General features: G+C 45.3%; 1 protein-coding gene across 5 annotated transcripts in view; it reads right to left on the reverse strand.

Moving 5' to 3' along the window:
* Positions 1–850: 850 nt before the first annotated feature.
* LOC135907341 (uncharacterized) overlaps positions 851–27,939 on the reverse strand; it is a 118,143-nt gene continuing 91,054 nt past the window's right edge. For 3 of the 5 annotated variants that reach the window (XM_070527912.1, XM_070527913.1, XM_065439027.1), the window contains exons 3-10: positions 25,621–25,794; positions 15,067–15,408; positions 12,920–13,234; positions 9,450–9,613; positions 7,134–7,306; positions 5,574–5,694; positions 3,425–3,583; positions 851–1,317 (exon numbers count right to left, since the gene is read on the reverse strand). In XM_070527912.1, coding sequence (XP_070384013.1) covers positions 981–1,317; positions 3,425–3,583; positions 5,574–5,694; positions 7,134–7,306; positions 9,450–9,613; positions 12,920–13,234; positions 15,067–15,408; positions 25,621–25,794 — 1,785 coding nt within the window. In that variant the 3' untranslated portion in view covers positions 851–980. Of the gene's footprint in view, positions 1,318–3,424; positions 3,584–5,573; positions 5,695–7,133; positions 7,307–9,449; positions 9,614–12,919; positions 13,235–15,066; positions 15,409–25,620; positions 25,844–27,939 lie in introns of those variants that run through there. The other 2 variants (XM_065439025.1, XM_065439024.1) reach the window with 2 other exon arrangements.

A 27,939-nucleotide genomic window follows, 5' to 3' on the forward strand; every position in this document is an offset into this window, starting at 1 on the left:
AGCTGCGATGAGCACATCTTTTCATAGATGGTCAAAAGCCTTGTGCAAACACGAACGCGCAAAGGACTCGCATCTTCAATGGACACTCACGAGAAAACTGAGTTGAGCTGTAACAGTAAATTAATTACGTAATTTACTAATAAGCTAGTAAACTCCGCCGAATTTCACTCAGTGCGCGTGGACATAAATATCCATTCAGATTCTCGCATGCTCTGTTTTTCTTTTTTTCATCATTCTTATTTTCCTGCGCTTGATTAAGCATGAGCCATTATTTTTTTTGGTCTATCATATCCACGCTTCAAAAAAATTCTATAATCTACTAGCTCTCACTCATTTATCCCAACTATGGATTTCTAAATTCTTGGCTGATGCATTGTTTTAGATCCGCCCCTTTATTGGCCAATCCCCCTGAGTGGGTAGGTGCTGTCCTACACGTCATCATCATCATCATCATCATTCATCAACCTGCGGGAGACGGCCTACATTTTTCGCCGCCCTACGTGCAAATAAATGTGCTATGTATTTCGGACTACAAACATTGACGAGGGACACTTGTGGCACGCGTAAGTAAACCGCCACCACCTCGCACAAGTAATTTTGCAACATTCGTGGATATTGACCTGCAACTTATGCAATCCTGCATCACACGTATACGTGTAATTTAACTGGACTATCAAATTCGGAAGCCAGAAGCAAGAAAACTGGCTGCTCCGGTTAGAAACATGATGAACGAATAATCTGCGTACACAATGCGCCGCGTTGTACTAGTAGCAGTCGTCCCATTAATATCATTCTAACTGCGCGGAAGCAATTAGAGTCGCGATAAAGATTAACCTCGAGGGAAGCCATCTATACTCAATCGCAGTTTATTAGCAAGGAACTTGCGCAAATCATAGCAAGCGATAGCTCGGAATAACTAATTGGTGTCGAAATTCCTACTAAATCTTACGAGAAAGCCATTTTCATTTTCAACCTAATCATCACATGTTTTGCGCTTCGAACGGGTATCGTCTTTTGGGCGCCCTAACGGCGGGCTCCGGCACTACGGGCGCCGGAGCGAGTGGCACGGCATGCTGCGGCCACGCCAGGAGATACTGTCCCACGCCTACGGAGCCCACCGCCGGAGGGCGTCGCAGTTTCCTTCCCGGTCCCAAGTGTCTCCACACGAGCACGGGCAGGGCTCCGACGGCGATGAAGGCGACCGCTCCGCCGCAGAGGAGCAGCACAGTCTCGTACGCGGGAGGTTCTTCTTCGGAAAAGGACAATATGGCTGAACCGCCCTCCCTGAGCGAAAGGACAGCCAGTACAGTTTTGCCACTGGGACGAGATTACGGCACATTCAGCCTGGTTCAGGTCCTTTAAAGACGAACTGCCGAAAGTTTACATCGGGGTAAATTAAGCTATGGATGAGTGTATAAGATTATTTAAACCTGATGGTAGCGATAAAAGGTTAGTTCATTCGGGTTTAATGGCGCAAAAGCGACTAAGGCCATGCTGCGCCAGTCACAGGACAGTATAAGATCCATTGTTACTGCAGCATTAGTTGTGTTATCTTAAACTCGATCTAGATCATTGGTTTCATCTAAAAACTCGAATAAGTTAGTGAATGGCACTAGTGGATCATCCGCCAATATTAGACAGGGTGCAAAGGTATATGTAAGTGACACAAATTTTTGAAATGTTTCCACCTCTGCGTTTCAGTGTGTGGGCATGATATAATGCTGTGGGTTACTGTAAGCGGTTCATGACATTTCACGCATGTTGGTGGGTTTTCGTTTCGAAGTAAAAAATTGTGTGTTATATGCGTGTGTACAATTCGAAGTTGACAAAACATTACCTCATAGAATCGTTCTTGATGAATGCATGATTTCCACTCGCGAAGCAGGGGCTTAGTCATATGTAACTTGTTATTTACGGACGAGTTCCATTCTTTTTGCCATTTTGATGCTAGGGCCTTACGAACCACTCGGATACTGTCTTTGTATGGAAGTGTTATGTGTTTTATGCTTCTGTGCGCTGCCATGGACGCGCTTTTATCTGCTGCTGCATTCCCTGGTATCCCACAATGGCTTGGAATCCAGCAGAATCGTACGGTTCCTTCGTATTTCTTGTTAAGTACTATGCTTCAGATATCGCCAAGCAGGGGTTCAGACCCGGAGTTTAAGTTTAGGGCTCTTAGAGCACTTAACGAGTCGGTATAAATAATTCTTGTGCTTGTCGGAAGTAATTTTCTTAACTGCCATCCATGACATAAACTTCGGCGGTAAGGTAGCGCTAAAATGGATGAGCACGTGTGTCAGTCCAGTTGTCAGCAACGTTCCTTGGTCGTCGTGTCGTCTTTTCACCATGTGTTCGTCCCTTTTAGCGCTACCACCAGTTTTAAAGAATTCATCACCAACTAGCCCAGCACCAAGTTTTATTAAGTGGATAAGAGCTCGGCAATCTTAGCAGGCCTGCATGACTGATAATTTCCTTCCACTCTCTCTCTCTCTCTCTCTCTCTCTCTGTGCCTCTCTTACCAACGTTTGAATAACACTAATCAGACAGCATCCGAGCCTCGAGCAACTCAACTAGTCAGCGGTAGCGAGGCAGGTGCCAGACCATGGACTCCGTAATTTCCGGCGGTACTCGTATTTCAAACGAAAAATGCTTCACAGTGGCTGCTTCATGTCTATACAATGATGAATTCCAATTTTTAACCGCACATTGCTTTATGATCGACTTTTCCTATTATTGATGACAAAAACAATCCATGAAATTCATCTTTTTTTTGCCACAAGATTGCGCTGTTATACAGAAAGAAACATCGACATCAACGAGCTACGACGCTGTTGCTTTTATCTGTATGTTTAGCTGGGCAAGTGTCCTTCACCCGAATTGGTCTTAGAGATGGTCAGTTCGTCCACATACATTGTGATGCCGATGTGCAGCCGTATTCGCGGCATCTGCAGAAACGGTTGTTATTTCGGTTTCATAAAATGCCCCTTGTAAGTTGTCAGTAAGTCTCTCCCACCACACCGTAGTATCACTGTTGCACCATTTCACATCTGTTATTGTAGCACTATTATTGCACTAATCTGAAACAGATTCCGTTGCTGTTTTGTACTCAGTTGTATCACATCTCACTACACTAATCTTGAAACGCATTCCATTGTTGATGTTTTGTGTTTTATTATCTATGCTATTGGACTAATATTCAAACAGTTCGTATAGTCATTTTTTGTATTATGACTATTTTTTGAAACTACCCACCTGCTTGGACCCAAGGGTCAGCAGTATGTAATAAATAAAAAAATAAAAAAATAAAAAAATACTGTTAATAAGGTATTATGCCACAAGGCATTTCCTCGCTTTAAGGGGGTCTAGGAAGTATTGGTGGTGGCGATGACGGTTGCTTAGCGCCAACGGCGTTTGGAACACCCACCTGCACGAGACAGATTGGTTGCCATCGGTGCACGCACAAGCGTAGTCCACGCAGCTTGCGCCCAGCCCAGGACACACAAGGCCGTGGTGGCACTCGATGGGCGAGCACGTCTCGTATCCGCCAACAGCGCGGTACACATATCCGGGACTGCAGACGCACCTGCGTTATGGATATCAGCGTTAGACTTGGTTGACTGAAGGATGGCAGCTAAGGCGACCGCGGTCATACTTTTGTAGCGTTTTCTTCAGACAAATGCGGCTACGGCCATGTCGGTTTTTCAGTGTTTTCGCACGAGCAAAGTTGCCGATTGCTGGCAGACTAAATGTTTTCTTACTCCTGGATGCGAAGGATGCAATGCTTTCTTTCTTTTTTTTTTTGACTAATTCGGATCCGGCCCACGTCATCAAAATCCTTGTCTTATCAAAGGGATGCTGTGGAAATTTCAACGTAGCGCTTGTGCCAACGTAGCGCGTTCTCGCTTCACCCCCAGATTATCCAGTGTGCGCTTACTTAAGACTTGTATTTTCGGTACTGCACAGATTAACTCTCCTAATAAAGCCTAATATACACATTTTGTCTGCTTTTAAAGATGATTTTGCACTGACTATTTAAGCACGATGTTCAGTGATATGTTTTGGGCATGAAAGCCATGCGCCGTCAGCCTACGAGAAGCGAGGTCTGGCGGTACGCCTCAGAGGGGGAATAAACTTTGACTCATTGATCCCCATCTTTTTTATGTCCACTGCATTACGTCAACAAGCATTACCTTTTTGAATCACTAATCCTTACGCGACGATCCCGCTACACCAAACGCGCCCACGTACGTAATGATCAGCGGCCGACAATGGATTATCACTCCTTCCAGCCCGCTACCATGAGTGACTGATATGACGGCGACAAGCACAAGCTACCACTGCATTACATGTAGTTGGTCAGTAGGAGTACGGCTATATTCGCTGACAGGTCAGGAATGCCGCGGCAATTGCCCCGCAAAAGGGACACTATGCACTCGCTGGCAGTCGCCTTGTCCTGGTCTCGCTTTCCTTCCCTATCTTCTGTATCCCTGCTCGCACCTGCGACTTCCTCGGTTTCTTCCTAGGAGTCAAACTTCAAGGTCTGCAGTGGAAGCAGCTTTACGTTCGAATGATACCAATGTAAATGGATCAAAGGGGCCATTCAGCCTTTCGTAACGAGTCTTCTCGGTGGCGGCCCTCAACGATAGACTGGAGGAAGGGGTTGCTACCGAAAACGTGCTTCCAACAGAAGTTATCTACAGTTGCTAAAACAGGAAAGGTTATGCCTAGAGCCAACGTTTCTACGAGGCGACTTGTCCTCTTCAGGGCCTTTCACACCAAGTTCCTCAATAAAAAAACTGGCCCCTGCTTAATGCTTCCCGTGTTCGGCAAGTGTTTGCGACTTAGTACGAATCTCCCTGTGAACCTCCGTCTTGTTTGTATTTGGGCAGAAAGTTAGGCCATGCCTCTCCCAATTCATTCTGAGATGACTTGCATGTGATACGAACTACTGGCTTCATCACCCACAATTCGCCATTTCAGCTGTTTGTGCTTGTGGTAAGCAACCGCGTCTTGTTCACTGTTGCTCAACTACAAGGACTGCGCTGCTCCGTGCCATTCGTGTCTTTAAGGAAGGTGCGTCCGAAATCACAAAAACATTTCTTTCTCTGGAATTATTCGTAAGAGAAAATAGCAGCCAATCCCGATGCTGGACATATCATTATTGAAGGCGGCGTGCCAGTGGTAAAGAGCCCGTACGAAAGAAAAGCTTTTTGAATGCGACACCCGCCGTGGTTGCTAAGTGGCTATAGTGTTAGAAATTTCCGGAGTCCTCCACTACGGCGCGCCTCATAATCAGAAAGTGGTTTTGGCACGTAATACCACATAGTTTAATTTATTTTGAATGCGACCTAAATGTTTTTTGAAGCGCGGAGTGATACCACAGTAAGGAAATTACGTTCTGAAGGTCGAAGGGGTACAACCCTAAGGGAACTAGTTCTGTAAGTTAGGATAGATGAAAAACAGGTGCATCTCGCTTTTTTTTTCTTGCGCGGGGGGGGGGGGGGGCGAAGGGGAGTCCTGCATGCTTAACTTGCCACTGCCTACAAGGATGTATCGCAAAACAGAGCACTTACATGGCCCCGCTTCCACACTGGCTATTGAGGACCGACGTGCAGCCCAAACTGCAGCTGCCGAAGTACTCTCGATCGCAGTCTCCCTCGATTATTCGGTATCCCGGGAGACACACACATCGACCTGGGACAAAAACATATGGAAATAACGGCATTTCACAGCACTATTCGCAATATTCACAAAGGCATGTTCTTTCTCAGCAAAGCTAGGATGACCGGTCATTTTACGGCAGCCTTGATGGCATGATGTCATTTTTAACAATACTTTCTTCGTTCTCTATTATGTTACAACCTATTTGCCTGTGAAGTCCACTTTACAGGTTGTGTCCACGCCATGCTTCACTGACTGCTGCTTCCGAGTGACCAGAAACAGATCTCGAAGCTGTGCTTTCCTGGACTGCATGCACCGGAAAAGATAGCGGAACCGAAAGCACGTCACTGCCTGCAAGTTTTAGACATCACCAGTTTTCTAGCTGAAGCACAGCTGATAGAACTTTGAAAATAAAAGCTACTCAAGACTTCACAAGGATGCTGGCAAAGATGCAAAGTCGAAAGCAATCTGAAAGGTCGTGTTTGTCTTGTATTGTTGGCACCGGAAACAATCAGTGACATGGTCACCTTTTTTGCAGACAGAACTTATTAACAGCGCTATCGAGCACAATAAAATGCCCTAAAATAAAAAGAAAGAAAAAGCCTTATGAAAGTTACAAATATTAATTAAACACTATTACTACAAGTCACCGGCACGAAACTAGTGCCGCCACAGGCACCAGAACCAGCTATCAAGGTCTAGTTATTGAGAGTGGTCACCACATCATCACACAGCAATAAGTCCTGCACCCCACTGTTCAAATATACGCGACATCCAAACTATCCCGTAAGCACAGTAGCGGAAAGCACGACAAGCAAGTGACACTCAATCTATAAAATTGTTGTCCACTAACAAATTGTGCCAGAAGCACTGACGGCACACTGATGCTTACCGGGCTTGACAATGTTCCAAGTGCTTTGCTCACTGACAAAACGCGTCTGAAAATTTATTTCAGGGGCGTTACGGGCTGAAACGACGATCTGATTAGGGGCACGACGTAGGTAGGTGACTTCGGAATAATTTTGAAAACTTGTGCTTTCTTTAACGTGCACCCAGCGCAAGGTGCAAGAGCGTTTTTGGATTCCGACCTCCTGCTCAGCAGCACGACACCGCAGCCACTGAGCTACCGCGGCTGGTCTACGGCATCTGAACTACTGCTGGGCCGTTAGGAAAGTTATGCCAATGGTGGGGGGGGGGGGGGACATTTGGTAGCCAGCGGCTGAATTTACAAAATTTCTCGCTCATCAGTGTTCCTTACCATCGGCTGGCGGCCTTCGCACTCAGGATTAGCAGAAATTCACTCTTTCAAACAATTCCAGCAGAGATGATTGCGCATATGCGTGGGCCTTAATCTTTCTTCTGCAGGTCTTATCAGTTTACCTTCATTGGCTGCCCTAAAGCTTGAGAGACAAACTCAAAACCTACCCTTGAGGCCCGCGAGAAACGACGGTGTATAATGTATGTCGGCCTACGTGAAAAACACTCAGTGTTCTTCCAGATGCAGTCGGCGTCCGTGGAGCACTCGGCCTGGACGCACCGTCCGTTCTGCACCATGTAACCCGGTCGGCAGAAGCAGCGCCCGGAGACGCAAGTCTCGTTCACCGAGCAGTAGACGTGCTTGCCGCACCGGTTCGGTACGCAGCTCCTGGACGACAGCGCGTCAATCGAGAATAGGCATTGATCAAAGAAGCGCGAACTGGTTCTCGTGGTTGCTGTACCTGCAGCGTCTTTGTTGTCAGGGGGTGAACTGATAGCCAATGGTTTGCCAGGCGACTGGCAAGCGACTCAAAAAAATTATCAAGCCACTGACATAGACAGTTGGTTTACTATTGTGATAACTATACCGTTATTGCAAACGAGTGAAACAATTGCCAATGCTTTGCTAAACGATTTGCAAACAACGAAAAAAAAAATACAAAGTAAACAAGCTTCTCCCAATGGATTTTCACACAAATGCCAAAACTATTCAAGTGCTGCCAATGAATAACAATGCATCCTGTAATTCCAGATGAGAACATTCAATTAGATCTTGCTGGAGCTAGGCCAGTCACAGAGGCACGGGGAATACAGTAGGCTCTCAAACCCTTAAGTGGCACGCCACCGCTGCATTGTACTATACCTCAGCAACGTCTATGAAGTGTATGGGGATCTAGCCCGGACAGATAGCCTTTCGTGCTATTCGACCATTGCGGGTTGTTAACAATTTTTTTAATTGTTTTTTTTTCAGAATGCACTGGAATCTTTCTCCACAGATAAAAGATGCGATCTGCAGCTCGACTGGTCCCACAATGTGTCGTATTTGACAACAAATTGCAAAACGTAATGAACAAAATAGGTAGTATTGCTTGCAAGGAAAATCGTGAGAAAAAAATCCGACCCTCACACAACCAAACAAAACTGTGCTACGCAATATATCTTGACACTCTAAAGCATATGTGAACCTAATTTTGAAATTCAGCGTACAATATAATGAAAAAATTTAGGGAAATATATACCTGTCTTGGTGCAAATAACCTTATAAGAGCCATCAGCAAAACAGTTTTATAACAAGGTGAAAACGAAGTTATCAGCATTAATAACGACCATATTTCAACTTCGTCGCCACTGCTCTTAAGGTGCTAACCTTTCACCAAACGACGGATGAAATCAAGCTCTGTATACAGGAAGGGTTTGTGTGTCCAGCGCTTTTCTTTATCTTTTCGTTTTCTTCTTGCATTACACAAGTCAAATATGGAAATGTTTGCGGTGCTGGACATTACCTAATATCTCGGGAAGAAGCCAAATCAATGTACATTTGAGGTGCAGGGTGGCCGTGCAAGAGGCAAAACGCCTCGATGGTTCCCCTTACACAAGCACCAGTTACATTTTGGTAATAAACATTCTGAAAATTCCCAGGCCTGCGTCAACGTTTCGCAAGCAGCCATAGACAGAGAATAGTCCCCTCTTTTCGTCATTCTTATACAATGCGTTGATTTTTTGTACATTATTGAAGTCTCGAAAAATGGGCCAGTGGCGACGACCGGAGGCGTCCCTTTATGCGCATCCGTCCGCTTGATCAGGCACATTGATTGATTGATTGATTGATTGATTGATTGATTGATTGATTGATTGATTGATTGATTGATTGGTTGGTTGGTTGGTTGGTTGATTGATTGATTGATTGATTGATTGATTGATTGATTGATTGATTGATTGATTGATTGATTGATTGATTGATTGATTGATTGATTGATTGATTGATTTAAAACTTTAATTATGGGGTTTTACGTGTCAAAACCACTGTCTGATTGTGAGGCACGCCGTAGTAGACGACTCCGGAAATTTCGACCACCTGGAGTTCCTTAACGTGCACCTAAATCTAAGTACGTGGGTGTTTCGCATGCCGCCTCCATCGAAATGCGGCCGCCGGGGCCGGGATTCGATCCGGCGACCTCGTGCCCAGCAGCCCAACACCATAGCCGCTGAGCATCCACGACTGGTGATTGATTGATTTATTTATTTATTTATTTATTTATTTATTTATTTATTTATTTATTTATTTACGTAACGTCCATCGGCGCTTTGAAAGGTGCCGTTTCCAAAGGTTTCGGAAGATTTTCGATTATAGGTTCATGTTTGTTTTTTTTTCACATTTTTTCACAGGAATGTGAATGCTGCGTTAGATAAGTTGAAATTGCGACCTCGTGTCCTTCATCAGAATGTCATGTAGACGCATGGCCACAACGCGGGTATGGGCGAAGTCTCTGAATAGCTACGCGTAAACCATGGTTCCAAATGTCCGTGCAGACCTGTTGTACAGGTGCAGTCCCTCAAAGCACTGGCAGACGCCGCCGAAGCAGTGGCTGTGCTGCACGGAGTCACAGTCCTTGGGCTCAGTGCACGATGCGACGCACTGGCCGTCGACGGGGCGTCCGTGGTCCTTTCCCGTGCTGTCGGTGCATGAACAACGACCCTGCAGCATATCCCAGTCGTCAAGATGCGAGAAAGACGTTTCGGTCATCATGACGAGAGACTGGGTGTTTAGCCACCAAAAAACGCTGTTTCGGGCGCCTATAATTAACAGTAAAGCTGTCACTTTAGGTACATATTGTCACGCGCTAAGGCAAGAATAAGCAGCAGTATCAGCAGCCAGACATGAAAATGTCAGACACAAGAAGGACGGTTCTCCAGCTGGCGCAAGATCCTTGACTTCGTCGTCTTCAATCGCCGTTCTTGCTGGGCACGCAACGCTGGCTCAAAATACCAGGTGGCAATATAGGTTATGCATCTGAGCACAAATTAACAGTTCTCCAAGGTAATAGCGCCATAAATTCCTTGTTTTATTTAGTTAGTTTTATTTTTGGAAGTAAACAGAACGATGCATATTGCATAGTTTACAATATGTGTATCAAGTCTACCGCTATTGGACGCCGCCAGAGAAGTTACGAAAGCAGTGACAAACAAGCACCATCGATGCTTTGGGCTCTATGTTGCGCCTTTTTACAGCGAAGCTGTATATGGCTAGCTGATTCGCCCGCCCGTTTGTCACCTGTACGCCGACAACTCCTACGGCGCAACCCCATGCGCATGCGCGAAAGAAAAGAGAAAGAAGTGCGCGAGTGGCTGCGCCAATAGTGACGCCGTTGCTCTCCGTCGCAGCCGAGCGCGCGCGCAGCAGTTTCTCTCCGGCTCCGAAATGGGTATACAGGCGACGCGTCATGCGTACTCCTGAGGAGCAGGCAGCTTTCGATCAGCGATGGCGCGAGCAGAACCCGGAACGAGCTCTTCTACGCCGCGCTGATGTTCCAGCCCGGACACAAGAACAGGGTCGTGCTGCCGAGCGCAAGCAGCTGCATGCGTGCCGAGGATCCGGCAGCCTACCAAGCCGTCGTTTAATGAAAAGTGGTGATTGACCCAGTGATTAACGCCGATGCCGCACGTTTCAGCTTCGCTGGTTAACCATCTGTAAGGAGTGCTTGGGCGCTTATTTTTCCAGTAAGTATTAGTTTATAGCACGAAAGAAACGCTCAACGTACACCGACGCTTGCGACATTTGCTTATTTTTGTGAACATCGGTGATCCAGTGCCATCTCGAACTTTAGAAAGTAGGCTAAAGCATTTAAGAGTTGTCTCAGTATACCAAAAACCCAGGATTTCTTTTCTAATACAGGTCGAAGCTTCAAACTAGCTCTCAGGAGTATTTGTCCACTAGGAATGGTAGTGAATCTTTCCTAAACTTACAAAATGAACCTCACATTCTGCGAACGATTTGCGCACGAGCATTCAACTTTCTCAACGATGTCGCCTAAAAAAGTGACGGGAGCGTATAAGTATGCAAAGCCACCTACAAATGTATCCACGCGTAGAGTAGGTCGAGCCCTTCCCACAGCGAAGCTCTCGTCTCTTCCAAAGATGTTAATAACAGCCTTTAAACTGCAAAGTACCTTAAATCCTTGTTCACTCTCAGGGGTACAAGTTATTTTACAGTGTACACCGCTAAATATCAGTGGTGCTAATTAGCTACCTTTACCAAAGTTTTCCAGCACGTTTTGATATTTTAAATAAACTGAAACAATGACAAAGCACGGAAAAGCTCCATTTCAGGCTGTGAAAATTCAATGTAGGCACCAACATCGAAATCGCTATTTGGAGCCGTGATAAAGATGCTACTGAATTGTTTCTTGCCATATATTGTTCAAGCTCATATGATAAATAGGCCTGGCAAGGGTGCAAGAAAAAAGAATTGGCATATGCTTAAAGTTTAGGGCCCGTATTCACAAAAAGTTCTTACGCTTAAAGCGTTCGTGCCAGGCAATAGTGATGTAAGACGCATGATTAGCGAGGACGATCAGCCAATGAAAAACAGAACTTACGAACAGAAAGCTTTGTAATTTCGGCCCCTGGTCTTTGGCCATGATTCCTTACGTCACTCAGAACATATTTCCTTGATCCCAACCGAAATTCTTCGAGTGTTCATGGGCATGCCCGTCGAAAAATGTGACGCCCTCGTTTCACTACACGGTCGCTTTGGCCACTGTGGCCGCAACTTCCGTCGTAAGCAAAAAACAAATAGTACTTAGGCCAGCTGGTTGATACTTGGTGAAGTCAATATAGTGCAAATAACACTAAATTAAACGAAAATGAGATAACATGATATGAAGTGATCTTGTGCGCATGCGGTACGATATCTTCTTTTTTCTTCTAGTATTCTAAGAGACGGCTGTCTGGCCTTCTCTTCTTCGTGTTTGGTTTACTCACGCTGCAAAAGCTTCACAGATGCCACAATCCTGGCGTTGTGTCCGCGCAACAATTTCAGTTCAGTAGCGGAGACAGGGAGCGCTGTAGTCTTGAAATGACGTAAGACTGACTGCCCGGACTCCTCTCTCTTTCGAAATTTTTTGTGGTCACTGTCACTTAAACGCATAATTTACTTCTTCTGCAAACGCTGTTATGGTAGACAAGCTGCGTGTTAGTAAACAAAGACGTATCTTGCAGGAAGTGGCGTGTAAGGGGAGGAGGGTAAGGGGTGTAGCCATTTGACCGGCGACGGGAAGTGGGAGAAAGGGGATAGCAGGGCACGAAAGGCCACATAATAACAAAGAAATTTTGGAGAGAGGAGGGGAGGGTGCGCAGCCGGTTGAATTGCCTTAGCAGTTACAGGCAACATTTTTTTTCTTTAGTTTGGTAAAGTGAAAAAAAAAACACTAGGGTATGTCCTGGCGAAAAAATTCTTATTTTAGAACTATCCGTAAGAAGTTGTTCGAGCCTATGGTCGTTTTGCACGTATCATTAGAGAAGGTGGCCGGCCAATAACTGACAGCTCTTACGAACCAGACGCTTGAAAGACTGCTTCGCGCGCACAGCGGCAGCTAGTGGACCCACAAACCCCAGAAAACACTTGTGGCGTACGTGTTGGATCAGTCCAGTAATCCCGAAAAATTCGTGTTCTTAAGTTGGTCTAACCTGCCGGATGACTCTTTTCGCGGGTTTTAAATAGATAAATGGTCTAGACTAATATGCATAATTATTCTTATATCTTACGGCAAAATTTGGTTGTAATGTTTTGCCTACCTGCAGTGTAAAAGTGACAAAAATCTCCTTGATTCTGTTTTCTTTTTTTTATTTTCATTTATTTGCTATGTTTCTTTTTGTCAGTGCTGCCGTGTGCCGTTGTCTTTCAATCGCCCGTAGAATTAAACGCGTCACGTGCAAAGCCGGCAACCGTACAGGGTCCCTCTTTGTAAACAGCGACAGGGTCTTGTGAACCACGTGTTTTTACCTTCATGCAGAACCCTTGGGCGTTACTGCAGTCGGCGTCCTCCTCACAGACGTCGCCGATCTGGTATGTGCTCTTGGGCACGTCGATCTGCACCAACTTCGACGTCGGCGTGCCGGACAGCACCGCGGTCACGTTGACGGTGCCGCCGTGTGTGAACTCCCGCCGACGCAGGTAGATGGCGCCACTGAACTGTCGGCGCGGAGAGTCGACCATGACCTTGGCGATGGACCGGCCGCCGCGCTCCCGATCGCTGTACCACCTGACGACGGTGTCGCCGTACGTGACCAGGTAGTAGCTGATCTCGAGCAGATCGAACTGCGTCAACACGCGGAAGCGTGACACAGTAACGCTTCTTCGGTTATGCTTAGCTTTGGTGAAAGATATCGGGGCGTGGAGGGGGGGGGGGGGGGGGGGTGCAGAGTGGTGACATTACACCAGGACAGGAAAGTTGCAAGTTCGTGAACAAGTCGCTGCCCTGCATATGTTAAAAAAACGTGTACAAACTCGAAATCTGGGCCAATCTGTATGCGCAGCGAATCCGAGAATGCGTTGCCCAATTGCTCAATATCAAAGGCTATGCTCCTAATGTCGCCTTGTTTTAGTAATATAGCAGAGATGGCGCCAGCACATCGGCATTGTTTCATCTCTCTCAAGTACAAAATTAAGGCGGTAAACATTAATTGCTGCCAAAACGTGCTTGAATGGCAAGCCCAACAAGATCGTGACGACTGCCCGGCTCATAGGGAAATGGACGAAACGGAAACCTGAACTACATATAGCTCCGTCTGCTACGAGAAATTTTCAAGGAATTCAAGTTCTTTAGCCTGTACCGTTACAGAGTAGGACTCCTCACAGTTTGATATGCATGTATTAATATATTTACCTACTTTTCTGCTCATATTGCATATAAGAAACTTTCTGCTTAATTAGCCTTCAGAAAATCCTGTTTACTATCGCATGTTGCACTTCCTTCCTGGCGAATGTCGTAAGCATATAGTAACATAATATATTTATACGAATGGGTGCAGCCACGCATCGTGCAGGACGCACCTTAGGTCTCTGCAATGAGAGTAACGCGCGCAAAAATGTCAGCATGTCAGTCACTGTGGAAGCCACGTACAGCGTCTAAGCAAGGGCTCTTGTATATGTAATCTGCCAGCGCAAGCTCAGGTTACACTTTCTCTGCTAAATTTTAATATCTTTATTTAACAAAGCTCTGGTTTCCAAGGCAATTCTACAGGCTAAAAAGTGCGTAATGCATCATAGCAAATCCACCGAGGACACAAAAGATGGCAAGAACTGCGAATTTACCCCTTCTTTTTGTACCCCTGTGACACGTCAACTTTCAATTAGCATTAAAGCCAACAACTATTCAAACGGGTAATTTTAAAGCCTCATTTCCGGCAGATATAAGGGAGCCAAAGGGTTGGCGTATTTCAGGGTGTGTCGCTTAGGCGGTCTTTGAAAGTCGGCGTATGAAATATGAGAGGATGCATACGTCACCTCAACGACAAGAAGCAAACCAAGAACTTTTACAATGGTGGGTTTGGGCCAGTTGCATGTCGATCGTAATAAGGGAGGGACGATAATTACCTCTTAGGTATGTATCGGAGTCATTCAATACTTTGGTTAGCCTCAGCTGTTCCAAGTGGCAGAGACTTTCGAAAGGTATTTTTAGTGAGGAGGCACGAGTGAGGCCTCACTTCGCCCTGGCGTAGTTAATTTGTTTTGAAACACTTGCTAAATTCACCATTGGTTAGGGGGTATTGGGCCTTCAAAGCTGGGGAGACATGCCCTCTTCCTCTTACAATGAAATTTGTGTCAGGCGGGTGCTCCCCCCACTGGAAGCAACCGGTTCCGGAATCGGTGCCAAGTGGCCGATCACAGTGGTAAGAGTTTTTGAGCGACGACCAAGTCAATGACTGGGATGGCATAAATTCAAAAAAAAAATGGATCTAGCTGATAATTACCGCGAAATCCCGCAAGGTGGATGAAGGTTCACGAAAGGGAACGATTGTCATCCATCCGAATGCGCAGCACTAAGCTTAGACGAAAAAAAAAGCGTACGGGTTTTCTTTGTGGCATCGTGCTACACGATTGAAACAGACGGGCCGTGGACCCGTGGTAGTCGACCACTACGGGCTCACCGCTGAGCGGGGAAGCGCAGTGACCCTGGCGGTTAGGCTTAGCGCTCCGGCGATGCGGCACCGCCGGTGTCCCCTCTTGGAGAAGAAGCTCATGTCCGAGGAGCGGCATGTGCACAGGTCCCTCCAGCAGCTGTGACCCTGGACCTCGGTGCACGACTCGTTGACGAGGCAAGCGGGGGGACGCCGCTCCACGGTCAGGGTCCACGACACGTTCACGACCACGGGTTCACCGCCTCCCGGCACGGGCTCTCGGGCCTCGCACGTGTACAAACCAGCGTCGCGGAACTTAAGCGAGCCGATGCTGATGGAGCGGTTCAGCCGCACCGTCTCCTCGCCGGGAACCTGTGGTGTTCTTTTACTTAATTTTAATATGTCAAGATGTAACACTAAATCCATCGCCTGCACATCTTGGCCCTAGCCATTAAGAATTGTCCCGGATCCATGTAATCATCCTAGTCGCGTACAGGTAGATTACTAATAAAAGTAGTACGAAGCAAATATCGTTTCTAGAAACTCCAGCATAACAACTATAGACTGTACGTGTACAGTTCAGATAAGAGAACACTTAAAAACTGTTAAAAGCAACGTTGTATAATGTGTGGCTCTCACTTTGCTGACGCTCTAGCTGCAAACGCTGACTTAAATATTAAGCTGTGAATTGCACAGGAGAGTAGAAATGTGCCAGTGTGGCCAATCACAAGCCTCCCGAAGTGCCACGATTGTGCGCTTGTCAGAAGAAATTCGCGTACCTAGTACACGCAAGCGTTCTCTTTCACAGTGTAACGCACGGTACGCATGATTATAAACCTAAACGCAGACTATTGACCAGTACAACAGAATTGAAGTATTCAAGAAACAGTTCACCAAGATGAGGCACAGGCACAGAGAGTGAAAATAAATGACTTATCGTGAATCCATTTGAAAGACGTCTCTTATCATGGACTGTTTCAATGCAAAGGAAAGTTGATCCTCATCGTAAAGGTGTTGCGGCTTTGTAACAAAAACTGCTCTTCTTGTCCCACCCTGTTTCCTGCCTTTTATCTATGGGTTAAGCTTTTCTTTAAGATAATTATCAGTCAACGCCACATTCTCACCTCGAATAGGATCTCATTTTACCAGATATGCGCCAGGAAAATGAAGTCCGCTTTATTATTACATCAATTAGCTAGAATAAGCGATAGTTATCTGTATTTCTGTCCAATAAAACGGTTGTTTACTGATATAGCACTACTAGTGATATTATAAAAACCAACCGATTCTTGAGTCCAATGATTTCTAACAATGAGTTACGTCTTAAGCTAACATAGCGAAATGTGAAAAAAGTCACAGTTCATGATCAATCGAATCCCCGTTTTTAGAGCTTCGTGACCCAGCAACAAAAGCCGATACTTAGATCCGCGAATAGTGCCTGACATGGCATTTAAGTATGTTGAATTTAGTATTGGGCTACTCGCTGCTTGAAACTACAAAGGCAGTCCAAGAATACATCATTTGCAAAGAGGGCAGTCGCGCTATAGCAAATGCACCTAAACTGTAAACATTTAGGATTTTTGTAAGGACATTCGTTAAAGTTCTACTTAAATTGAGGGTTCTACTTAAATTGAGGACGACGCAACGAGCTGTGAAAAGAATGATAGGTGTAACATTAAGGGATAAGACAAGGGCAGATTGGGTGGGGGAACAAACGCGAGTTAATGACATCTTAATAGAAATCAAGAAAAAGAAATGGGCATGAGCAGGACAAGTAGTGAGGAGGGAAGATAACGGATGGTCATTAAGGGTTACGGACTAGATTCCAAGGGAAGGGAAGCGTAGCAGGGGACGGCAGAAAGTTATGCGGGCGGATGAGATTAAGAAGTTTGCAGGGACAACATGGCCATCATTAGTACATGACCAGGGTAGTTGGAGAAGTATGGGAGAGGCCTTTGCCCTGCAGTGGGCGTAATCAAGATGATGATGATGATGATGATGATGGGTTAAAGCCCTGCCATCATACGTACTCCATATCACTTTCTCAGGAACTGCTATTGCGGCAATCTTTATACATGCAGCTTCAGTCATTCGTCATGCGAGTCTGTGCGTTTTGCAGGGGCACTGGCTGTTTCCGTTAACAGGAAGCTTTTTCCCATGTTCAACTCCCATTGCTCTATTCAAACACACGAGAAATGGAGAAACAGTTTCATGTAGCAACTGGAGGCTTAATTTGGAGTTAGGCCACCCTGCGCCCTTCAAGAATTGCCGAAAACTTATTTTGACAAAGCCAGGCTAGATCTTAGCGCTACCTAAGCATGATGCTGTAGCAAGCTTAAATTGTGATGATTGGGACGTATCGAGAGCTGTGCGCGGATGCGTCACGCTTGACCTCGCACTCTCACTTATGAACGTGACGTCACAATACCTCGTATCACTTTTGCGATTTCCCGCACACTGTGATGTGATCGCGCACTCTTTATATGCGTCGAGTTTCCTGTTACATATATAGCCCCAAAGTGAGTAAGCTCTGCCTATAATGTTATATAAGATATGCCTGACCGATGATGGGATTGAACCTCAGCATTCCAGCACAGCAGTCCAATGCTCTTAAATGTAGGCCACGATCGCACGTATGATTCTGCCGTGTCAAAGTATCCTTGAAACGTACGACGCGAGCGTCACGGGCTAATTTCTTCCATTCTTTCCTCGTGACAACTGGTGCCTTGAGACGCCGCGTTAGACTGCTCGGCTTTCGGGATCGGCCCACATTTTTCGTCAGATGGATACCTACAAAGCCTGCGATGTCCGCCTATAACGCTATCGATTCACAACTGCAGCTCAAAGCATGCAGCTCCCTGCACGAACAATGCATATCATAATACTTTAGAGTGCATCTGTTAGATCGTCTTAACTGGACAAATATAGTATTTCAATTTGCAGACTATGTCAAATTGCTACATTGTTCGCGTGTTTTGCAAATATCATGCTCACAAATTATTGTCATAATCTAATGCGGGGATTATTTTCGCACGTTTCATTTGCCTGAGATGCGGCGTGCTGAATTTTGATTTATGTTGATAATTCCTCTGTTAGGGAGCACGAACCTTGGTTATTCTCTTCCGTTTGGTATTTTCGAAATTTTGGCCAAATTTTATATAGAATACTTATGCCTAAATTACTATTGGCTAACATCAGTCCGTGGTTTGAACTTTCACCACTAAAGGATGCAACAACGATATTTCTTCAGTGGAAACTTAACAAAATGATTTATCCGATACCATCAAATTTGGTGTGCATTACTTCGAGATAAATTAAGCTTCTTCTAAAAGGCAGTCTTGTTTGAGCACCGTAACTCTGATAAACAGATATATCGACTTTTACAAACTGTATCTGATAGATCGTCTAGAGGAACATGCTGCGTTGGTTTGAAGCTATGTGAAATACCTAGATAGCTTTACGTGAATTTTGCGAAAGCCTGACTCCCAAATTATTGACATATATGACAGCGGTGTGCAGTACATCAGTTTGACATAACAGTTCTGCGGAATCTCGCAGGGTGAAGAGAAGTAATTAATAAAGGGAAAATCAGACATCCACCCATTCGTAGCGTTTGCTACAAAGAAAACCCATACGGGTTCCTCGAAAGAAAAGCCTCACAGTTGAAGAAAAATTCGTCCTGGTCCGGGACTCGAATCCAGGTCCACCGCCTTTCCGGGGCAGCCGCTCGACCATTTGAGCTAACCAGGCAGCTAGCAGATGGCAGGGCGAAGTGGAATTTATCGACAACACGAAGTGCATCGGTGTACGACATATATCTCCAAAGGTGCTGTTCGCAACATTGTGATGCAGCGTGAGGGTCAGGTTTCTAGTCGTCTATTGGTTTGTTTGTTAGTAATGCGATTCTGGACAAATGTTTACGAAAATTTATGGCATCAATTAAAGTGTCTGCTCTCAAGCTCAGGGGATTCCGTGCGTCACAGATCATCAATCCCTGTTCGATGTTTGCCAAGTAATGCTTTTTGTCCGCTTCCATGCATTGGGATAGGACATGCTCGGTTGAAAGTGCCTCGCAAGTGAACGATCAATCTAACGGCATTGCCTCGAGGCAGCAGCGCCAGCTGACCTCCATACGCAATCATTTCCTCCAATATGAAGCGTCTCAAGGGTGCCACTTTGTAAGCTTTTCGTGACATCCATTCCTTTCCACTTTTATCTCGCCCCAGTGCTGCTTCGGTTCGCGTTGTTGGGCAATTCACGGCAGAGCGTGTGTCCCTCTTACCTGCTGGTTTCTCCGCTGAAATCCCTCACTGGCATGCCCGCCAAGTTTGGGATGCAGTGCTTGATTACAGTTCCAAATGCTCAGACATTACTCGCTTACGGGGGTGTGGAGAATTACAAAGATCACTCAAATTCGCGGTGTTACTACTCATTGGCCTCCACCTTGTTTTGGAGGTTTTCCAAGAGCCCTCTCTATAAAAGGGCACCCGACAACAAGTTCGACCAGCAGTTTGTTCAACAGCAGCACTGAAGTCACCATGGTAAGCCTACCTGGTCCGTACTTCTCCCTGTAGACAATCAAACGGACGAACGACTCGGAGGAAGTGTATGCACACCTTTTTCTGATAAGTCATTCTAGTTCGAAGCCGTAATGGTATCGTACCCGCTGGCTCATTCATTCAACTTTGCAAGCACGGAATTATTTCTATAAACAATAAACACGATTTAATTTACCCTTACTCGACAGGCAGTCAACTAAATTGCCATGGAACGCAATATTCGGCGGTGCTTGAAAGCCCTCTTTTGCAAGCGTAGCGAACTTCTCGGGTTGGTACTAACAGCCAGCTAAGAAGCTCGCGTATATTCGTTGAAATTCTAAGGGAGAATTGGGGTAGGTTATGCAGCTGCGCATATTGGAGTAGTAGAATGGATGCCAATGAATTAGAAGTGCAGCATACGGCAGCAAAGCACTAATGGGAGGGATCAGATTACAAGATTTGCCGGATGCAGTAGCCTGACAGAAAACAAGGGCAATAGACCTCTAGGAGAAGCCATCGACCTGTAGTTGACCACGATAGGATTATTATGACGATGCTGTTGCTGACGATAATAATGACATTGCGGCAGATAATTGAAAAGTAGGGCATTTATGGAATTAACGCTGCTACCCGACGGAAGATATTCACAAATGTAAGATTAGACGGCATAAATAGCACAGCCAATAATGAGGGTGATCACATTCTATCCACATAGCGATGAAATTTTCGAGGAAGTGCAAGGCTGCCGCCATCATACGCAGCTAAGTTCGTCTTTCTACTAATGGCTCTGCCGCCAGTGCAGGTGACTTAAACGAACAAGTTATAAATAGGCACAATCGGCATTCCACAAGCTTTTTCGCTTGATATCAACACAAAGGAACCTAAGGAAACGTTAACATGAAAGCAAAATATGGCAGATTTCTTTAAATGGAGATAAATTTGTCTATGGCCAGGTGTCGTTACATTTGCTAACTAGATTTGTTATTGATTCAGCTGTGAAAATGCATAGTAGCGCGAGCTCGGAGAACTCTGGAGAAAGTTAAAACAGGACTAAATGTACTCTCCACTCTAAGTTAGAGTTGGAGCTACTATGGATTCTTCGTGCTTTATATTGTTCGCCGTGATCTGTAGCTAGGGGTGTTTCATGAAAAGAGCAACATCAAAGAAAGTGCGTTTGGCTGGGCTACGCAGATCCGCGCCTGCGTCCTCTTGGCTCTCACCGCCAGTGCTTTCGCTGTCGACACCGGCAACGACCTCGACAGCGGCTATGGTACCGGCTATGGCTACATCCTTCGCTACCCCGGGTACTCTGGCAACAGTCCAGTCATTGCCACCGTTACTCACACCGTTCCAGCCGTCGCCACCTACCACGCCACTACTGTTGCCACTTCTGTCGCTGCGCCATTCGCTAACTACGCTGCTGCCCCAGGTGTGGCCACGTCTGTCGCTGCGCCATTCGCTACCTACACGGCTGCCCCAGGTGGGGCCACTTACGCCGCTGCCCCATTAGTGGCCACCACCACCCACCACGCCCCAGTTGCGGCCACCGTTGCCCACGCGGCCCCGGCCTATGGCTACGGAGTCAGCCACTACGGTTTCGGTCACGGTCTCATCGGCTACGGCCTGAACTACTGCTATGGCCTCGGCACCCCCTACGAGTACAGTGTACTGCTTCGCAGGAAGAAGTGTGAGTGTATATCTTTCAATCTCTCTCGAACCTATGAACTGATTAGAGCGCTTACATTTATCGTTCTCTGCCATCGAGGACAGTATAGAATTCGGTGGTGTTATGAAATTTGGAAATTCGCAGACATACCTTTCATCAATCTGGGACCCTGGCCTTGCAACTCTTACCAATAACTTGGAGGCAATGCAGAATCACTCAGCACCTTTTATCCTAAGTAACTATCATCGAACTTCGAGCGTAACTAACATGAAATCGATACTTAATCTGCCCCCACTTGCAAATAGACGGAAACTATCTCGACTTGCATTGTTTCATAAGATCTATCATCATAATCATGTTCTTAGGACCCGTCTGATTAAACCGCCTAATTTTGTTTCATCTCGACTTGATCACAACCATAAAGTCCATGTCCCTCACCAAAACTCGGCAACATACTCGCACTCTTTCCTGCCCAAAACCAGCCTCGACTGGAACAATCTTCCCGCCTCATTAGTTAACATTACCAACTGTGACCATTTTCGTGAAGCTCTTTCCAGCGAAATTTAACGCATTCCAACATTTTTTTTCTTCTCTATGTTGTTGGAAACTTCATCTTTAGTGTCTCAATCGGTTGCAATGGTTTGTTCTTGTCGTAATCATTGTACAAGCCGTGCATGACAGTGTGAATTTTTGTTATTAGAAATTACATTCATTCCCATTTTTTGAAATTTTTGATTGTGTATGTGCAAATAACTGAACTTATGTTGAATGATTGACCCCCTCCCCTCTATAATGCTTGTATGCTTTGAGGGTACAATAAATAAATAAATAAATAAATGAGCTAGCGCAAGGCCAGAGTAATTGACGATCGCTGGGAGAGGCCTTCGTCTCGCAATAGGTATGATAGGCTGATGATGATGATGATGATGATGACGTTTACTGTAAATACACTTGCACGTGCCCGATGTGCCACCAGATGGCTACGTTGCTGCGTTACTGGTTGCGAGGCTCTAGAAGAGCGCCTGATACCCTGCCGCGCAGCTTCACTGCGTTTCTCGGCATTAAGGATTTTCAACAGTGAATGGTTTCACAGCCGGATGATTATTTCACTGAATTGTCTAGTTACCTTAAAACTTCTGATAACAACGGTACATGAAAAGTCAGAAAAGTGGAGCAAGAGACCGTCAATGCCGTGGCTCAGCCGACGAAGCACCCAGCTCGTCGAGCGTAGATTGTGCGTTTGGATCCCATTGCATGTCACTCTTCCTATTGTCTTTTGTTTTGCTTTCATTCCTTTCCAATTGATACGAATGTGAATGAATGCGTAAAATCAATGCGTTTCTATAAAGTGAGTGAAAGCTCGCTAGTTATACATTCAAAGACTTCGTCCATCGTTGGGTGCCTAACGAATTATTCTCTGTTTTTGTCTTTTCAGAAATCACAATACCATAACATTTTTGAAGACGAAGAGAAGTTGCAAGCATTTTCTTCTGCTGTGCGCCAGCATCAAGCTCAAACACTCTAAAGCGGCCTGTAAAATCGGTCTGCAGAACGATGCGTTCTCGGATTGTGCTGTCCGAGAAGAAAAATCAACATGCCAAGTAACTCTTGCGAGGAACTCGGTTTTCTTGTGGGACGCTAAGCATTTTCTTGGTGGGCGTAGTGCGACAACGCGCCTAAAGTTGGCGCCAATTGTGCTGAGTCTTCATCAGAGCCAAGAAACTGGGCCTTTATTGATGAAACTTATTTGACGTGAGAGATGAACTTGAAGTCTTCTTCTTTCTGTGACCCCCCGCTTTTCTTGCACCTCTTGGGTAAGAGTGCTGTCTCAACGACCGAAATTTGACCTATGACGGCTCGCCCATGAGGGGCAGGAGATCAAATTTCAGCCAATGGGGAAACCCTCTTGCGTAAGAGATACAAGGAAGATAAAGGTAAGAATGCAATTTTAACTGGTTGGTGATTGAATTCCCGGCGATAAATTTCAGCCAATAACTTTTGGACAATGACTTCCTGCCAATGACGTCGTTATATCACGGTGATCACGGTATTACGAGACGATCGCCGCGGAAAAGGACCAATTGCGGTTTGGCGCTTACAGTGCAGGTCACTTTGTGAATAAAGCCCGTAATCCTTGCAAGCTGCTTGGGATTTCTTCCATGAGTTGTTCAGAGTTGGTTCAAAACAGAAAACGAAGCTCATTCGCGGACCTGCACTCGTATTCTTGGACAAAGCAGACAGGTACTGAAACAGAACAGGGGTAATTCAAACTGACCTCAGAGTGACACCTCTGCACGGTATTACAGCACAACCTGTCCAACAGTTTGGGTGGAAAAGTCATTCCTCGCGGATTTCTTTAACGACAAAGCGCTGCAGCTTGCTTTGGGGGCCCCTAGACAGAACAACTTCGATGGCACATTTGAACATGCCAGGAGATAATTAGAGCATGCACGCCATTGTGGTTCACTTATATGCCAAAAGCGATGTTCCGGCTGTCCATTGCTGTTGTTTGTAAGCGAGTAAGCAAATAGATAAAGGACAGACTAAACATTGGCGAACGGCAGATAAAACAAAGCGCAACTATGACCAAGAGCGAAATTAAAGAATCGAAAACAAAATATTCATTCGACGCTTATTTGAATATAAATAAGGATGCTACAGTCGATAATTATACTAAAATGTCTACAGCCTAAAATAGGATTCTGGCATAAGAAAGGGGACCATTATTTAAAAGCTTACTCCTACTAGCTTCATATTTTTACGTCGCGCATTCGTTATTCTGTGAGAGCGATGCGTGCAACATCACCATTGTCATTTGTATATACCAATCACCACTATTATCGTCGGCTATCGTTACCTTCTTTGAGGCTCTCTGAGGCACAACTTATTTGTGTTTATTTGTTCATATATTTATATATATTTCGCAAATATTCGTCACTTTGTGAGATATATGAAAATACGTCACCATATCATGTGCATATACTCACCACCACCATCATCATCAGCATCATTCCCTGTCGACTTCTTGGTTCGAGTCTGACTCTGGCGATTTCTCGAAATTAAACGTTGAGGCAGCCAGCGCCTTGCAGGTGCTGCACTTCGATTCCCATGTCTGCCTTGCCTGGTCCTTTATTTTGCGCTGTTCGCAAAACACTAAAACCACTGGCACGTACTCATAAGACTCCTGCTTCTGTCAAAATATATAGCGATGAATACTGGCTCAATTACTTATGAAGAGACAAATTATGAACAAGTAAGGATCGTAAGCTTGAAAGTTGGGTTTCATGACGATTACAGTTAAATGGCAAAAGGAAGACTGCGACGACGAGGACAGATTGCTTGTTGTTGTTGTTGCCACTGCCGCATCCGTGTCTGCCTGGTCCTGCATCTTTTCGCGCGTCAATTCTCCTAATTTAGATAATGAATGGTGAAGACTTGTACGGTTATGGTGACTACCTTATGGTAGATTCCACTGGTTCGAACTATCTACAGAATGCTCTCGTGGTGCGTTTTCTACTCGGCTAGAGATAATCGAGCGCTCGGTACACGTTCGACGGATACCTTGAAGGCGTCGTGCTCCACCTCAGAGCGCTGGGAGGCGCTCTTGCGTTTGAGCTCGGGGCGCGACCAAGATCCGACAGAAACTCGATCACGTGGCTACTCCAATTGCTCTTGAAGCATGTTTGGACATGAGTGCACATTCGGTTGGGGTAGGTTTTATCCTGCTCCAATCTCGAGAGGACTCCGCATCGCTCCAAACCGAGGTGGAGCGCGTTAAGAACCAGTCGAATGTACCACGAGTTTCCAAACAGTTAAATTAAATTAAACTGGGGCCAATTCAAATTTCTCGCAATCTCTGGCGCTTACCAGAACTTGTGGTACGCTGGACTTTCTTTAGATTTATTTTCCTTTTGCTCTAGCAGAATAATAAGAAAGCATTTCAAATTACCACAAACTATAATTTTCAGAGATATGCAAGCTCACAGCAAAATTATAAACTTAGGAGCGCAGGGCACGAAATGGTACGCCCTCTATCCGACGTGGGCATCCACCGTCATTGAGATGTAATAACATAAATGGTCTGGAGAGTTCTAGTATATAGGCAGACTCTCCCATGCGCGTATCACGCTACAAAACATGAATATTTTATTCGCTTTTTGCAGCGCCATCTTCGATCAGGCATCCGATCATGCTTAACTTCGTGCTTCCATTTTTATTTTAAATGCCCATTAAACATGATTGTTTTACGGAGTTTTTCTTTTTCGAAATGTGAACGGTTGTTCCCGAGGTTATCATACACTCGGCTAACCTCGGTACAAGGTTCCGGGCAAGGTGCGAAGGGTTGGTTTAACGAGTGTTTAGCGACCTGAGTGTACGCACCAGAACGTAGTACGAGGTGACGTGGTCGGCGTTCCTGGTGCACTCGACTATGATGCCGACTCGGGTGCTGATGTTGTAGGTGAGCTGTGCGGGCTCTCCCACCCAGCCAACCAGGCTGGTCGAGTTGGTCGTGGCACTCATGTTGACCTCACGTGCAACTTCCGAGGAGGCCCCCTGCAGGATGACCAGGAGCAGTGCGACGATCAACATCACCTTCCAGTATTCTTCTTCTTCTTCTTCAACTTGCGCCAGAACGGCTATGGCGCGAGTTTGCCAATGGGGACTGTTGTTGGATGATTCTGACCACGTGGTTGACACATCGCCAGTTGACTTCTTCGCGCTTGTGCGGACAAATTATTTGTTTGTTTGCATGATCTTTTGCTTGCTTCCTTGCTTGTTTTGCTTTGCTTTGTATTGTTTTGTTTGCTTTACTTGCTTTGCTTTGTTTCTTCTTCTATTGTCTGTTTCGCTTTGTTCTGCTCTGCTTTGCTCTGCTCTTATCTGCTTTGTTTTTTTTTCTTTGCTTTGCTTTGCTCTGCTCTACTCTGCTTTGTTCTGCTCTGCTCTGCTCTGCTCTGCTTTCCTTTGCTTTACTTTGCACTGCTCTACTCTGCTCTGCTCTGCTTTCCTTTGCTTTACTTTGCTCTGCCCTACTCTGCTCTACTTTGCTCTACTTTGCGTTGCTTGGTTTGCTTGTCTGCTTGCACGTTTCTTTGCACTTTTGCTTGCTTTTTTGCTTGCTTGTTTGCTCGTTTGCTTGTTTGCTCGTTTGCTTTCTTCGTTTGTTTGCCTACTTCCTTTCTTGATTGCTTCCTCGTTTGTTTGTTTGTTTGTTTGTGTACTGTATGTCTGCATGCTTGTTTGTTTGTTTGTTTCTTTGTTTGTTCACTTGCTTGCTTGCTCGTTTGCTTGCTTTTTTGTTTGCTTACTAGTTTGCCTCAAGGATTGGAAGTTCTGACTATGGCAACCAAGCATCCAAGCTAGCTCAGTCAGATAACCCTGCATGCTGTGAGGCCACCGTATGGTGGATAATTTCAGCCCAGAGGATGTTACATGCGTGAAAACTCACTTGATTATTCCGCGATAGAGGGGGTTTCCACGATAGATTATCCACGGGGCCCTTAACGTTGCTCGCGTTCAAAAATGACGTGCACGATGCGCTCGCTTCGATTACAAAAGGCAGGCATGTAAGCAGGCATATTTCGGCAGCGCGCTTTGGAAGTTGTTGCAGGCCTTTTCATAATTCTTGCTTGCGTAAAAACTTTTTTGATGAGTCCGCGATAGACGGGTTTCGCTGAATCACATAGAATCATTTCTAAATAGTTTTAACCGCGTAGTTCCGGAATCTCACGTACGCAGTCGACCGTGAACGGGGCTAAGTATAAAAGACGTTTCGACGATGTTGAACAGCACTCAAAATGAGCAGTGGGCAAAAGAATGGCGGAACTGATCTCTTCTCTTGCCCGAAAAGCCACAAGACACGGAATACATTCATCTTGTGCTACATCTAAGGCCAAGCAGTCGAGTGCGAATAAGATGCCCTGGCACATACATATACCTAAATATATACGGAAACTTTCGCTCACGAACAAATCCGAAGACTCCGACGCCGGATTTATAATTATTATTATTTGGGATTTTAATGGCGCAGCAGCAGTGCAGGCTATAATGCTTGTTACTATGACAAACTGACACTGAAATATGTGATTCTACACACGTAGTTTACTTCCCTTGCAAGAACATGCTATCTAACGGCAAAAAAATGTTAGTAACTGCATTACTGGAAACAGCTTATTTTAGCGCGTCACAAATAACGTCAGCATAACGCTAGCGTAACGTAAGATCTCAACATGAAGCTCAGACTAGTGTCATATAAAGTGTAAATTTGAACATGGTTGAATATGGACAACAACAGCGTGTATGACAAAAGAATAACGAACAGAAGACACAGAGAGAGGTGGTTCATATTTGCTGTTACTTGTTCTTACACACTATTTATCTGACTAGCTTCATTTTTGTCGTTGATGCATAGCACAGAAACGTGCACTTTCAAAGAAGCTGGAAGTGGAATTGTCGAACTCGTATCATCAAAATGTAAAATTTTCCATTAAAGTGTAAAAAACAAACTTCTCATTTTGCACTCAAACACGATGTTCGAAATGCTACTCAGGAGAAGTCAAAATAATAATAAAACGATACATGCACGAGAACGAGTCTTGTTCCGTTTTTAGATCATGAGCGGACATTTGAACATTACGAAATCTATAGTCCGCATATATAAACGAATAAATCAATAAAGGTGATAAAGCTCTAACGAAA

This window comes from Dermacentor albipictus, chromosome 10 (genome assembly GCF_038994185.2).
Source record: "Dermacentor albipictus isolate Rhodes 1998 colony chromosome 10, USDA_Dalb.pri_finalv2, whole genome shotgun sequence".
NCBI lineage: Eukaryota > Metazoa > Arthropoda > Arachnida > Ixodida > Ixodidae > Dermacentor > Dermacentor albipictus.